Source organism: Sylvia atricapilla, chromosome 14 (assembly GCF_009819655.1).
Source record: "Sylvia atricapilla isolate bSylAtr1 chromosome 14, bSylAtr1.pri, whole genome shotgun sequence".
NCBI classification, from domain to species: domain Eukaryota; kingdom Metazoa; phylum Chordata; class Aves; order Passeriformes; family Sylviidae; genus Sylvia; species Sylvia atricapilla.
Window position 1 is genome coordinate 18,981,147 of NC_089153.1, and position 12,143 is coordinate 18,993,289.

At 39.6% G+C, this 12,143-nt stretch overlaps 1 protein-coding gene across 1 annotated transcript in view; it reads left to right on the top strand.

Annotated features, from left to right (window-relative positions):
• Positions 1 to 12,143, top strand: part of KDM3B (lysine demethylase 3B) — a 42,273-nt gene that overhangs the window by 9,165 nt on the left and 20,965 nt on the right. The window contains exons 6-14 of the mRNA XM_066329470.1: positions 888 to 956; positions 1,860 to 2,441; positions 4,767 to 6,012; positions 6,373 to 6,574; positions 7,884 to 8,098; positions 9,141 to 9,293; positions 10,259 to 10,366; positions 10,878 to 11,005; positions 11,713 to 11,992. Of these exons, the coding sequence (XP_066185567.1) occupies positions 888 to 956; positions 1,860 to 2,441; positions 4,767 to 6,012; positions 6,373 to 6,574; positions 7,884 to 8,098; positions 9,141 to 9,293; positions 10,259 to 10,366; positions 10,878 to 11,005; positions 11,713 to 11,992 (2,983 nt within the window). The remainder of the gene's footprint in view (positions 1 to 887; positions 957 to 1,859; positions 2,442 to 4,766; positions 6,013 to 6,372; positions 6,575 to 7,883; positions 8,099 to 9,140; positions 9,294 to 10,258; positions 10,367 to 10,877; positions 11,006 to 11,712; positions 11,993 to 12,143) is intronic.

The following is a 12,143-nucleotide window of genomic DNA, read 5'->3' on the forward strand; positions in this document are numbered from 1 at the left end:
TCAGTAAACTTGTGTACAGCACAGAGAATCTGGACTGCTTGAGTTACTGTTTTTTATTATGTGCTTCTGTGCAGTCTCACGGGTAGTTCAGTCTTGCCAGTGGCCTGCTTCTTTTTTAAGAACAGCTAGTAATGGGTCTGTTGTGCTGTGTAGCACCAGCACTTGCCTTGGTTTTCAGGTCCTATCCTGTGTCTCATGCCCACTGCCCCTGTAGCCTTTTCCATGTGTGGATTCAATGCACTGAATGAGCAGTAATCCTGCACTCTGATTACTGCTATTGCTGGCACACAGGGAAAAAAGTATACTGTGTTTGGTGAATCAGCATAGTACTTCAGAGAGGCATAGAAATTGTGGAGTTACGTGCATTCAGCAGATAAATGCTAGGAAGCACACAGCTTCCTGTGAAATCAAATACTTACTGTGAAATAAAAAGTAACCTCCAAGAACAGTTAGAGATTGGATGTTCCTTGCTCCTTTTGGGGAGACACTGATGAAGATACTTAAGCTAAACTGATGTGCTTCCTCCAGTAGTCCTTTCTACATCTAGCAGAGTGGACATGCATGTAACAATGTTAAATCAAATTCAAGAGTTGTGTTTAATGCAGTGGATGCCTTTATAAATGCTCAGTAGAACAAATGTACAAGGAAACAGTGATAGGAGCCAAATCTGAAAGTTTTTAAAACAGAGGAGTAAAAGGATAGTAGATGAACTAGAAGGCTGTAGTATTACTAAAGAAGTGAGATAAGAGGGAAAGGTAAATGGGAAAGGGCCTGCATAGTAAATGTGTGTTTAGGTCTCTTGTGTTGATGCTATATACTTGGAATTAAAAATTAACCTCTGCTTTTTTTTCTCCTACTTCCTCATTATCAATCTGTATAAAAATTAGAGTGGTGACATAAAGTCGGTGGATCCTCGACTGATTCATGTGGTGATGGATAACACTTCTCCAAGCGAGGTAGTACAGCAGTTCATTCAAGTTTTGCATATACAGTGTGAAACCTCATAAAATTTTTGATGTGAACTAAGTAAAATCTGGAAAGGACTGAAAAATGATGCAGTGTTGACTGCGGATTTTGCGGATAATTTTAATAATTTTCCTCTTAAAATAGGAAAATTTTGTTTACAATTTTGATGGTCACAGTTTTCTTTAAACAATCTTCTCGTTTTGTTCAGGCCTGTTTACTAAGTTTAGCATGGATCTTGGAGTGGGGATCAGTAGCACTATAACCATGGTGGTTGTGCTCTATTTTAAGGTGTAGTGTTTCCTTTTTCTAACAGGATCACTCTGTGCTGCTTCACAGACCTTTTAAGGCATTTCTAAAAATTGCCATCTGGCTGCTCTGCCTTGTAAGCAGACTTGTATGTTTGTGGCGTTTCACTGCTTCAGTTGAGATGTTCCATGGTAGCATTTGAATCTGAATTTTTACCCTAGGCTAAAGGGCAAGCTATCTCCTGTAGTTAAATATTGTAAGCTTTGTGTAGTGGACAGAAAGCGTGAATCCTGGGATTTGTACATGGAGCAAAAATTAGTGTGCAGATGGTTTTCATACATTCTGAAGAGCTTTGTTGAAGTATTGCACATTTCCCAAAATTAGCCGGGATGTGGTTCATGTTACAGCAAGGTAGCTCAGCTAAAGAATTTCTTATGCAGATCTTATTCTAGTACAAAGAAGACAAGACTGCACTTAATGCTTGTGTTCTGTGCTCACATAGCATCTCTCTTTAGATGTCTCAATTTGTGGTAAAGTGTTCCTAAACTTCAGAGCAATGTGATATATTCTGTTCTAACAGAAAAAAGTTCTTTGCATGGATATCTGGATTGTTCTGTTGAGTGATTGCATGTCTTCGTCTATTATAGGGAGGGGGTCTAAAAGCAGCTAAATCATCATCTAAAGGGAAAAAGAAGAAAGAAAGCCTGGAGGGAAAAGATGGAAGAAGGAGGAAGAATGTATCAGATCCTGGTTGTGATCCTGCAACAAAGAAGCTAAAGGAGAGGGGTGAGGCAGATAGCAATGGTAGTGATGGAGGTGAGGCAAGCAGAGGGCCCTGGAAAGGAGTCTCCAGCAGTGAAACAGGACTGGATCCAAGGACCAAGCAGTTGCCTTCATTTATTCCTCAGATTAATCGCAATATTCGTTTTGCTACTTACACCAAAGAGAATGGCCGAACGCTAGTAGTCCAAGACGAGCCAGTTGGTGGTGACACAGCATTGCCCTTCACTCCATTTTCTTCTGTGGCTGGACAGCCGTTACTAGTTGGATCTGCATGTAAAGAGGCAGGAAAATCACTGGAACAGGTTGGTCACGGCACAGTGACTTCTGCAACTGCAATTACTACAACTGTTTTGACGCCAACAACTGTGAGAATCTCTGATACCGTTTTGCCAGCTGTTACAGGACAGGAGAAACCGAAAATAGTCCGATCACAAGCCCAGGGAGAGGTGAGTAGCTCATATTGCAACATGTTCTAGAAAGATTTACATGTTTGCAACAGATGCTCTGCGGCATACTCCTGTTAAAATGTCTGTCCATGGAACTGAAAAAACTACTTTTTCTCTCGCGGGTCTGTCTCCTCCCAAAGAAAACCCGTTATCTGACCTAAGAAATGACTCAAAAGAAAGTTAAGGTAATTGGTGAAGGAGCAGTAAGAGATAACTGTGTAGCACTCATGCTTATTCAGCCTTAGTCTGGGAAATGCAGCTTTAAAATAACACTAAGCACTGCACCTAATTAATTTTGTTGTGTCATACAGAAGATAACCTACTTAAAATCTCTTGCCTTTATATAAACAAATCTGCATGAAAATGTGCACCGAGTTGAACATTCAAGTTACTTTAAAAAAAAGAAAGTCTCAAAACCAAAAAAATGTTGAGGGCACATTTGGAGGACCTTTAACAGATGCCTGTCCTGTCTGTCAGAGCTGTGTTATCTATATAGTAGAAAAATGAGCCAATTACATTGTATACTATCTAGGACTAAAACCAAAGAAATAATTAAAATATTTGAGATGAGAGCTCAGTCTGGAAGCAGCTTGAAGACTTTTTAGTTACGTCTTTGTTTACAAGGGAAAAAGTGGAAAAATAGAACGGAAACCCTGTTAAAGACAAAATAGAAGGCTTCTTAAATAAATCAAATGAAGGTTTGTAAAAACAAAACGAAAATGAAACCCACCTCAGTAAGTACAACAAAAATAAAGAATCTTGCCATCTACTGTATAAAAAAGGTGAAGAAAGAAAATGGGAGATATGTTAAGTGTCCAATGTGATTGTCAGGAAGTTAAAGTCACTGTTATCATCCCTCTCTTCTGTATTAGATAATGGAAAGGGTGGAAAAGTAGGATCTTTACATTGGGATAAAGATTCCTAGATGGTAAGGTATAAAGGAGAAATAGAACTTTTGAAAACAGGAGTGTTGCATAATGAGCATAATATAATGTAATATGAGCTCTTCTACATCCCAAAAATAAATAAATTCAGAGTTGGGAGCAACTACAGATTGTGTAATTGTACTGGGAAATTTTGGTACCACTTCTCCTTTCCCTCTCTTCAACGCCACATCACTTCTTAAAAACATTAATAATTTGGCTTCAGAGTTGGCAGGCAGACCACTAGTCCAGTTTAAACTATTTTTTTGAGGGAGGGAACCTGACGCAAGTCAGTGTTGTGGACAGTTCATGTATGTTGCTGTTTCAGACTGTCTACTATATCACAGTGTGACTTGGTCCTTGAGATGACTTCACAACCTTGGTTTCCATTCATATTCTTTTAAAAATTATTAGAACTCAGTTTTCTAAAATTATTTTTATCTCTAAAAAGCAGATCTGAAATTCTAATATCTGAAAGAACTGTTAATAGGTTATGAAAGTTATTACAGCTGGAGATTGGTAATAAGGAACAAGCTAAACATTAGTATGCAGTCGAGTAGGTGTGCAGGCGCACTAGTGACCAATAGGATGTGTTGCACAGTGTCTCTGGTTATGTTTAACATCACCTTGAAATAAAATTGTCTTAATGATGAGCAGATTCTGTGAGGAATTAGTCACAGTAAATAATCAGTTTCAGTAGGACTGTCAGAACTGGAAAATCTGAACAAGTACGGATTGAGGAGAGAGCAAGTGAATATTATTCCATATCATAGTTATTGTTCTAGTTAGAACTCTGCCATTCACAAAACTTTCCTGTATTTAATGGTCATAAAAATTAAGCCTTTATTGCTTAACTTCTACTGAGTTATTCCCTGGAAGGCACCATGTCCTAGGCATCTATCTACCTGTCAACAGATGTCACTTGACGGGACCAGGAATAGTTTGTCTGCTAACTGCTAGGGGCCTTGCCTTGTTTTATTAATTTGCAAGCTAAGTTGCTTATTTCAGGGGTGCTACTTAAGTAGGTAAAGCTTATCAGAATGTTCTTGGGGGAGGGTGAAAGATTGGAGGGTATTCAAAAGCAGTTTTCAATTAAGGTTCCTTTTTTGTTAATTTGAATTCAAATGATCAGCAGTTTTACTAACTAGCTGTCCTATGAATTAGTTCACCTGTCTGGTGTCTCACCTTTGTTCTAGAATGTGATAAGACCCTAAGTATTAGGGTCTGTGTGTCTTCAATATCAATGGCGGTAGGAATCTTTAAAGAAGTTTCTTCATTGTAAGTAAGTCTGCTGGAAATTTCTATTCCAGCAGAGTGCTAATGGTACAATGAGATAAATTAAAGTATTCTTGAATCAAATAACAATCTTATAATAAACTAACGCTTTTTAATTTTGTTTCAGAATTCCCGAAGTTCGCTTTTGGCTTCCTCCTCTGTATTTGGAGTCTCTCTCCCAAGTGCTTCCCAGTCCTTGGTATTTGGGGCGGGAAAGAGCCAATCAAATGGGGTGATGGCTCCAGAAAGCAAACCTTCTGGATTTCCTTTTGGCTGTGGTACTGGACAAGAGGCTCAGAAAGATTCTGATTCATCCAAGAACTTGTTTTTTCAATGCATGTCCCAGAATCTTCCTTCCAGTAACTATTTCACGGTCATTTCAGAGAGCTTGACTGAAGATGTCTCTAGTCGGGACTCATTCAAGCAGTGTACAGAGAGTGTGGGTGCTGGGACTTGTAAAGGTAAAATTCTTTCAGTGGACAGTAAGCCAGGAGCCCAGTCTGGTAGTTCTGTAGAGCGGAAACTGCCTGTGGAATCTATGCCTACCCTTACTCCAGCTTTTTCACGAAGTCTGTTGAATACTCGTCCCTCTGATAGTCATGAAAACCTATTTTTACAGCCCCCAAAGCTATCACGAGAGGAACCCTCAAACCCTTTCCTGGCATTTGCTGAGAAAGCAGAACTTAGTCCTTTCAGTGGCTTTGCATCTTCGTTGCAGACGGGTGTATGTGCTCCCTCAACACCTGTGGGTCATAAGGCCACTTCTGGCTGGCCAGAATCACTCACCTCTACAGACTCTTCAGCTAAGAAGAAAAGCTTGTTTATAACAACTGACTCCTCAAAGATGATCTCCAGTGCTTCTGGTTTGACAGTCACTGCTGGTGTTCAAAGCCCTTCCACTGTAGGGAATGGCCGTTCCACCTCACCAAACAGCAGTCTGACACAGCCTATTGAGATGCCCACGCTTTCCTCCAGCCCAACAGAAGAAAAACCAGCTGTCGGGCCTGGGCAGCAGGACAATCCTCTTCTGAAAACTTTTTCTAATGTGTTTGGTAGACATCCACCTACCCTTTTCTCTTCACAGGCAGAGTTTCCACAGGAGAAGAAAGCCCCTTTTGAAGCTGTGAAAAGGTTCTCACTAGATGAGCGGAGCTTAACATCCAAACAGGACTCTGACTCCAGTACAAATAGTGATCTGTCAGATTTGAGTGACTCTGAAGACCAGTTGCAGGCTAAGGCTTGTATGAAGGGTATCCCAGACCACTTGATGGCAAAGCTAGGCCCCAATGCGGAGCGCAATGCAGAATTACTGCTGGGTAAAGGAAAGGGGAAGCAAGCCCCAAAGGGCCGGCCCCGCACAGCTCCCCTAAAAGGTGATGGCTTGAATGCAGATGATGTTTTGGGGGCACAAGGAGGTGGGATACTGGGTTATCTCCTGTGTAATGAACTGTGTAAACTAACCACAGTTGTAAACCTCATTCCTGCTCAGTAGGCAGCTCACAGGATGCTTACAAGGCTGAAGCTTAATGCTTCTCATATGTGAATTTGGTGATCGCTTTGATAAATGCTTAAGCGTGTGTGTCAGGACAGAAGTGTGGTATGCTGCAGGCTTGAAGAGACTGATTTTACATGGGTATGAACTTACAGATCTCTGAAAAGATGATTATTGGAGCCGTATCCTTTTGGTGTTGCGGTTAACTAATAGATTTTTACTTCTACTTTGCCTCACCCAGTTGGCCAGTCTGTGCTGAAAGATATGAGTAAGGTGAGGAAATTGAAGCAGTCAGGTGAGCCTTTTCTCCAGGATGGCTCTTGCATCAATGTAGCTCCACATCTGCACAAGTGTCGGGAGTGCCGTCTGGAGCGGTACCGCAAATTTAAGGAGCAAGAGCAGGATGACTCAACCGTGGCATGTCGCTTCTTCCATTTCCGGAGGTGCTCAAATTCTTCCTTTCTTTCTGTGTAGTCTATGTGCAGAGCTTGGGCCATGTCCAAGCACAAAGTAATTATGTTTTACTTATTAAATATGCTTGGGTACAATAGTGAAGGTTTTGAGTGTCTTGCATTTCCCTGCATCAGCTGATAGGAATTCTGTCACTGGGCCAGAAAGAGCTGCTTTTCAAAGGTGAAGCTATAGGATACTGAGTGAGCCTCCAGGTACAGCCTCAGGAAATTCAATTTGCTATATTGGGTAGAATTTTACTTCTGGGTAGCAATTTTTATGCAATAACTCTCCCTCCTTCATAAGGCGTTCAGAACAAAGTTAGAATTTTAATCTGCTCAGCAAATAGCTAAACACTGCCAGTGTGAGGCTGATGTTTGACCATACTCTGTTGAGTACAGAATTTATTTTTAGGAGTTGAACGCTATGTCTGTATTCCCTGTGTTGCGTACATGTCTTACACTTCTTTGACCTGTTGTGTTTCTCTTCATCTTCCTTAACTACCTATTCTAGCAAGTGCTACACATCTTTTTCCAAAAGTAGTTAGTTGACTTTCTGTCATGTCAAGGATGAAGTGAATTTGTAGTATGTGTCACCCATCCAATAAGCATGCTGCTTCTTTTCCTAAACTTGTTTAAAAGTAATCTGCCTTGAGGTTAAAGATAACTTCAATTTTAACCTGAAACTATCTTATCTTTGATATTGACAGGAGATGTTTAGGGCTCTGTCATACGTTTTTACACTTTTTACCACACAAGGATTAGGAGGGTAAGCAGCTACTAAAACAGTAGTGATTCATCTGTGACCAGTGATTTTTAGGTTAAGGATTTTTGCATACATCCTAATGTGAGCTGTTAGAAGAGTTGCTGAGTGCTGGCAGCCCTAGCCAGAACTGAAATATTTTTTTTCTCAAGAGTTGGGAAAAAGTTTCTCATTAATTAAAATCGAGAATGACAGCCCTTCAGAATTTTGCAAGCAGTGTCATGCAGCAGGTCACAATTGAATTTTGTCATCTCTTCCTATTAATAAGATAGTGAAGTGGGATTTAGCTGGTTAGCAGGGTTCCCACCAGTGTTTACTAGGACCTTGGGATTTGTTCTAATGGATGTTGTAGCCACGGCTTTGTATGCCTTATACTCTGTGTTACTGGGACTTGCATAATAAGTGTACTGTCTGTAGAATACAGCACTCTAGCTGAAGTCTTTTCCCCCTTTCTGCGTTTATATTGTGATACAGATGTCATTTTAAGTTAATTAAAGGTGGTTGGGCCATTTCTCAATTACTCCATCCTATTTCCTGCAGGCTGGTATTTACTCGGAAAGGTATACTACGAGTAGAAGGTTTCTTAAACCCACAACAAAGTGATCCTGATGCCATGAGCCTGTGGATTCCTTCTTCCTCCCCTGCAGAGGGGATCGATCTGGAAACTTCCAAATATATTCTGGCCAATGTTGGGGACCAGTTCTGCCAGCTTGTTATGTCAGAGAAGGAGGCCATGATGATGGTGGAGCCACATCGTAAGTTGGGCTCTTGTCATGTTTTCTTTCCACGCTTTCTGTATAATGTATGTACAGTGCAGTGGAATAGAATTGGAAATGTCATATAATTTCTTGTTGAAATGATTCTCCTACTCTTCCAAAGAGAGATTATATTTACCTCTTGGGGGTGTAACCGAGGGACCAGCATTTGAGGCTTTCTTTTGGATCAGGGCAACATTGCCACCAAGGAAGCTAATGGTAACTTTCGCAGACATTATTTTTTTCAATAACTAAATGCAGAAATCAGCTGGCTCGTGCTCCTAAAAAAATAGAAATAAGCCAGAGCACCTACCACACTGACCAGCTATACTTGAATGAACAGATTTTCTGATATATTCCTATCCTTTTATGGTCCAGGGACATGATGTAAAAAAAGCTCAGGGTTTTCTAGAGAGGGAGCAGTACCTTAATTCACCCTGCAAGGACTTAGGTGAGCATTTAAGTTGCCCGCTTTCCACTTCAGCGGGGAAAGGGTTTAAGGGAAAAAAAAAGGTAGCCAGTTTAGCTTGTCACATGGATAACTGATGATCTGATTTTTTTTTCTTTTAGTTGCTGGAATGTACAAGTGCAGCCATTTTGAGAGCCTCTTGGCAAATATGTTGGTGTAGAATCTGAATAGGTGACAGAGATCTGATTAGTGAAACGAAATATATATTCTTCATGGTTTTATGTATTGATGTCACTTGTTGATAAAACTAGCAGAAGATTTGTAATTTTGCTGTAAGTTCCATTAGTGCTCCATTAAATTCAGTTATTACAGAACACTGTAAGGTGCTGCTTTTACCCCTAGTGTGCATTTTGATACCTGACCATACCAATTCTTAGAGATGAAAATTTTAATATTGTCACTGGACTAGCAACTCAAAGAATGGGGCTATGAATGTAAAAAGTATGTGTTTCTATACTCTGCCTTTGGGTCATGTTGCTGTGACTTTATTAGTGTTGCTGTGATATTCTCAAATTAGGTGGGAGAAATGCAAAATATCAAAGCAATAATTCGTAGTGTGCCTTCTCTCTATAGAGAAGGTGGCATGGAAGCGAGCAGTACGTGGTGTGAGGGAGATGTGCGATGTATGTGAGACAACACTCTTCAATATTCATTGGGTTTGTCGGAAGTGTGGTTTTGGGGTCTGTCTGGACTGTTACCGGCTGAGGAAGAACCGTCCACGTAGTGGTGAGTACTGGGCATTTTTCCCCCACTGTAGTCTTTGAACTGACTGTAGTCAGGGAGTAGTTTCTGGGAAGTTGTGGAAGGTTTTGTGGGAAAGTTACTTAGTATCAGCTTGGAAATCTGCGTGTTTGGAATTTCTATTACATGCTGCTGTTCCATTCTTCATTTCCTTGTGTACCTGTGTTTTATCTATTTGCTTAGGATGTGGTTATTAAAATCTCAGCATCAGCAGGCATAGAATGTCTACTGAGACAGTTGACTGTATAGTTCTTCTCTTCAGAAGGTGTAAAGCAAAAATCAAGTAATATTTTAAGAGTTCAGAATTGTTTGTAGGGGAACTAGTAAGTAGACTAGTGGACTGCTGAGAACTTCTGTCTTTAACAAGGAGTTGGATTGGAAGGTGTTTGTTTGTTTGTTTATTCTGTGACACACCAGCACTTGTAATTCAGGAAGAAGCTCAGTTCAATTTTAAGAAATAGAATCTGTGAAAGTAGATACCTGGGTGGATTTTTTTGTGTACTTTACTGTATTGAGACCACTTTGGTGGCATGGATACAAACAAATGGCAATTTCAGTAAGATTAATTAGTGACAGTTACATTATTATATGGAGCAGAGGTATAAAATACTGAATGTTAACAAGTACAAATACTGCTGTCTATTCATTATGATAACTTAAAAAAGCATAATGAGAACAAGAGTATCATATTTTAGAAATTGAGGTTAGAAGCCAAGATTGAAAATTACTGAAAATAAGCTGCTAGAGATGACTGAGGGAAAATTACTGTGGTAGCTGTATAATCTGAAGAGACAGAAGTCACTGTATATCCAGTCCTAATGGTCTATATTTATTGTTTATTTCTGCGATCACCAGATTAATTTTCTGCACTGTGAAGAATCTAAATAAACAAAATCAATGCACAAATAAAGCTTTAGTACAAAATCTATTATTTTTTTTCTTTATTCCAGAGACAGAGGAGATTGGTGATGAAGAAGTTTTCTCTTGGCTGAAGTGCGCTAAGGGTCAGTCCCATGAACCAGAGAATCTCATGCCAACGCAGATCATCCCTGGTACAGGTAATGCTTGAAACATGAAAGGAAAAATAACGAATTTCGTATGAATTCTGAGCAAGCAAGTGGAAAAAGTATAAAGATATGTGATGTTGTAGCTGATACCTCTTCTAACATGGATTTAGAGAACACTTCCACTTGCTACAGCAGAAGGGTTGAAGGGAAGGTGACCTAAGTAAGATCAAGCTGTGGATTTGAAGTGCACATCCTTAGTAACGCCTCTGACTTGTTGTGCTAAAGTCACCTTGTTGCAATATCGTTGAACTCTACACTGAACAGTAGAAGCAGATGATAATCTGTAGGATTTGCCGGGTTTGACAGTCTCTCAGTGACATCGTGTAGGTAGTGTTATCACTGTTCACCACACTGTACTGCTCAGAGACAATGGCTTGTTATAGAGCATGTGTCCTTAAAGATACTTTGCAGTAAAAAAACACCACCCCTTTGAAGATAGAGTTTAGGCCTTTTTTTTTAGACTTCTTTGCATGTGATATTAAAGACATAACTTTATTTACAGCACTTTACAATATTGGAGACATGGTTCATGCAGCACGAGGCAAATGGGGTATTAAAGCAAATTGTCCCTGTATTAACAGACAGAACAAATCGGTATTGAGACCAGCTGTCACTAATGGAATATCACAGGTATGTAATTTGAAGCTGAAATTACCTTGTTTCACATTTACATTTCTAAGATCTATTAAGATGTTAGATCCTTTAAGCTCATCTCTTGTGAAACAGGAATTTTGCTTTCTCTGTATGTACTCTGAGTGTTTTAGTTTAGTGAAAGTCTTCTGGGTCATTTTTTTGGAGACATGAACTGCATCTGTTATGTGCCAAGTGGTTATTTGGGCTAATACTGTTATGTAGAAATCGGGTAGGAAGCCATTCGTATTGATGCTGTATTTTAATACAAACCACTATTAATAGCTTGCAACATGTACTTTTATTTTGTTTTGGTTCCTGAAGGAATCTAAAGCAGTTCTGTAACTATAAATGCAAAAAATCACGCTGTAATTAGAAAAAAGAAAAAAAAAAGAAAAAAGGAAAGGAAAGAAATCAAAAAGAATGGGTTTATGTTAAAAGATGACTAAAACATGACATGGTAAGAATTCACACCACAGTGCAAAGGTGTGTACACACAGTAGCTCCTGTTTTCTGCTGCTACCTAAGCATAAATGCATTTTAACATGTGCTTATAGCAAATGAAAAAAGAAAAACAGCAGACAAAACCATCCAAATGCATTGTATATCGAAAATGTCTTCCAAGTTGAATTCTTCCCTTTATTCAACATTTTGCAGTTGGTTTTTTTGTTTGTTTTTGTTTTTGTTTGTTTGTTTGCTTGTTTTAGCTTCCAGCTGTAAATCCTAGTGCGTCAGTCTCTGGAAACGAGAACACCTTTTCCACTGGAGCAGGGACAGCAGGAGTGGGGCAGGCAGAAATGGACGCTGTACCAAAATCAGAACCAACTGATAGTAGGATAGAAGAATCTGCAAAAACAGAGACATTACCAACCAATAACACTGGGGAAGTAAAGACTAACAGACCACTTTGTCCAGAAACAGCTCCATCATCAGCTTTACACTGGCTTGCAGATTTAGCAACGCAAAAAGCAAAAGAGGAGACAAAAGGTGAGCAGAAGAAATGCTCTCTCAGGGTTGGACATACAAGATAAATGATAACACACTGCTTGATTGCTATTCTTTGTGAGAGTGTCTAGCCCTAAATAGAAAAGAAAACGATAAGTTTTCTTCCTTTGCCTCTTAGAACCAGTTTTGTTCT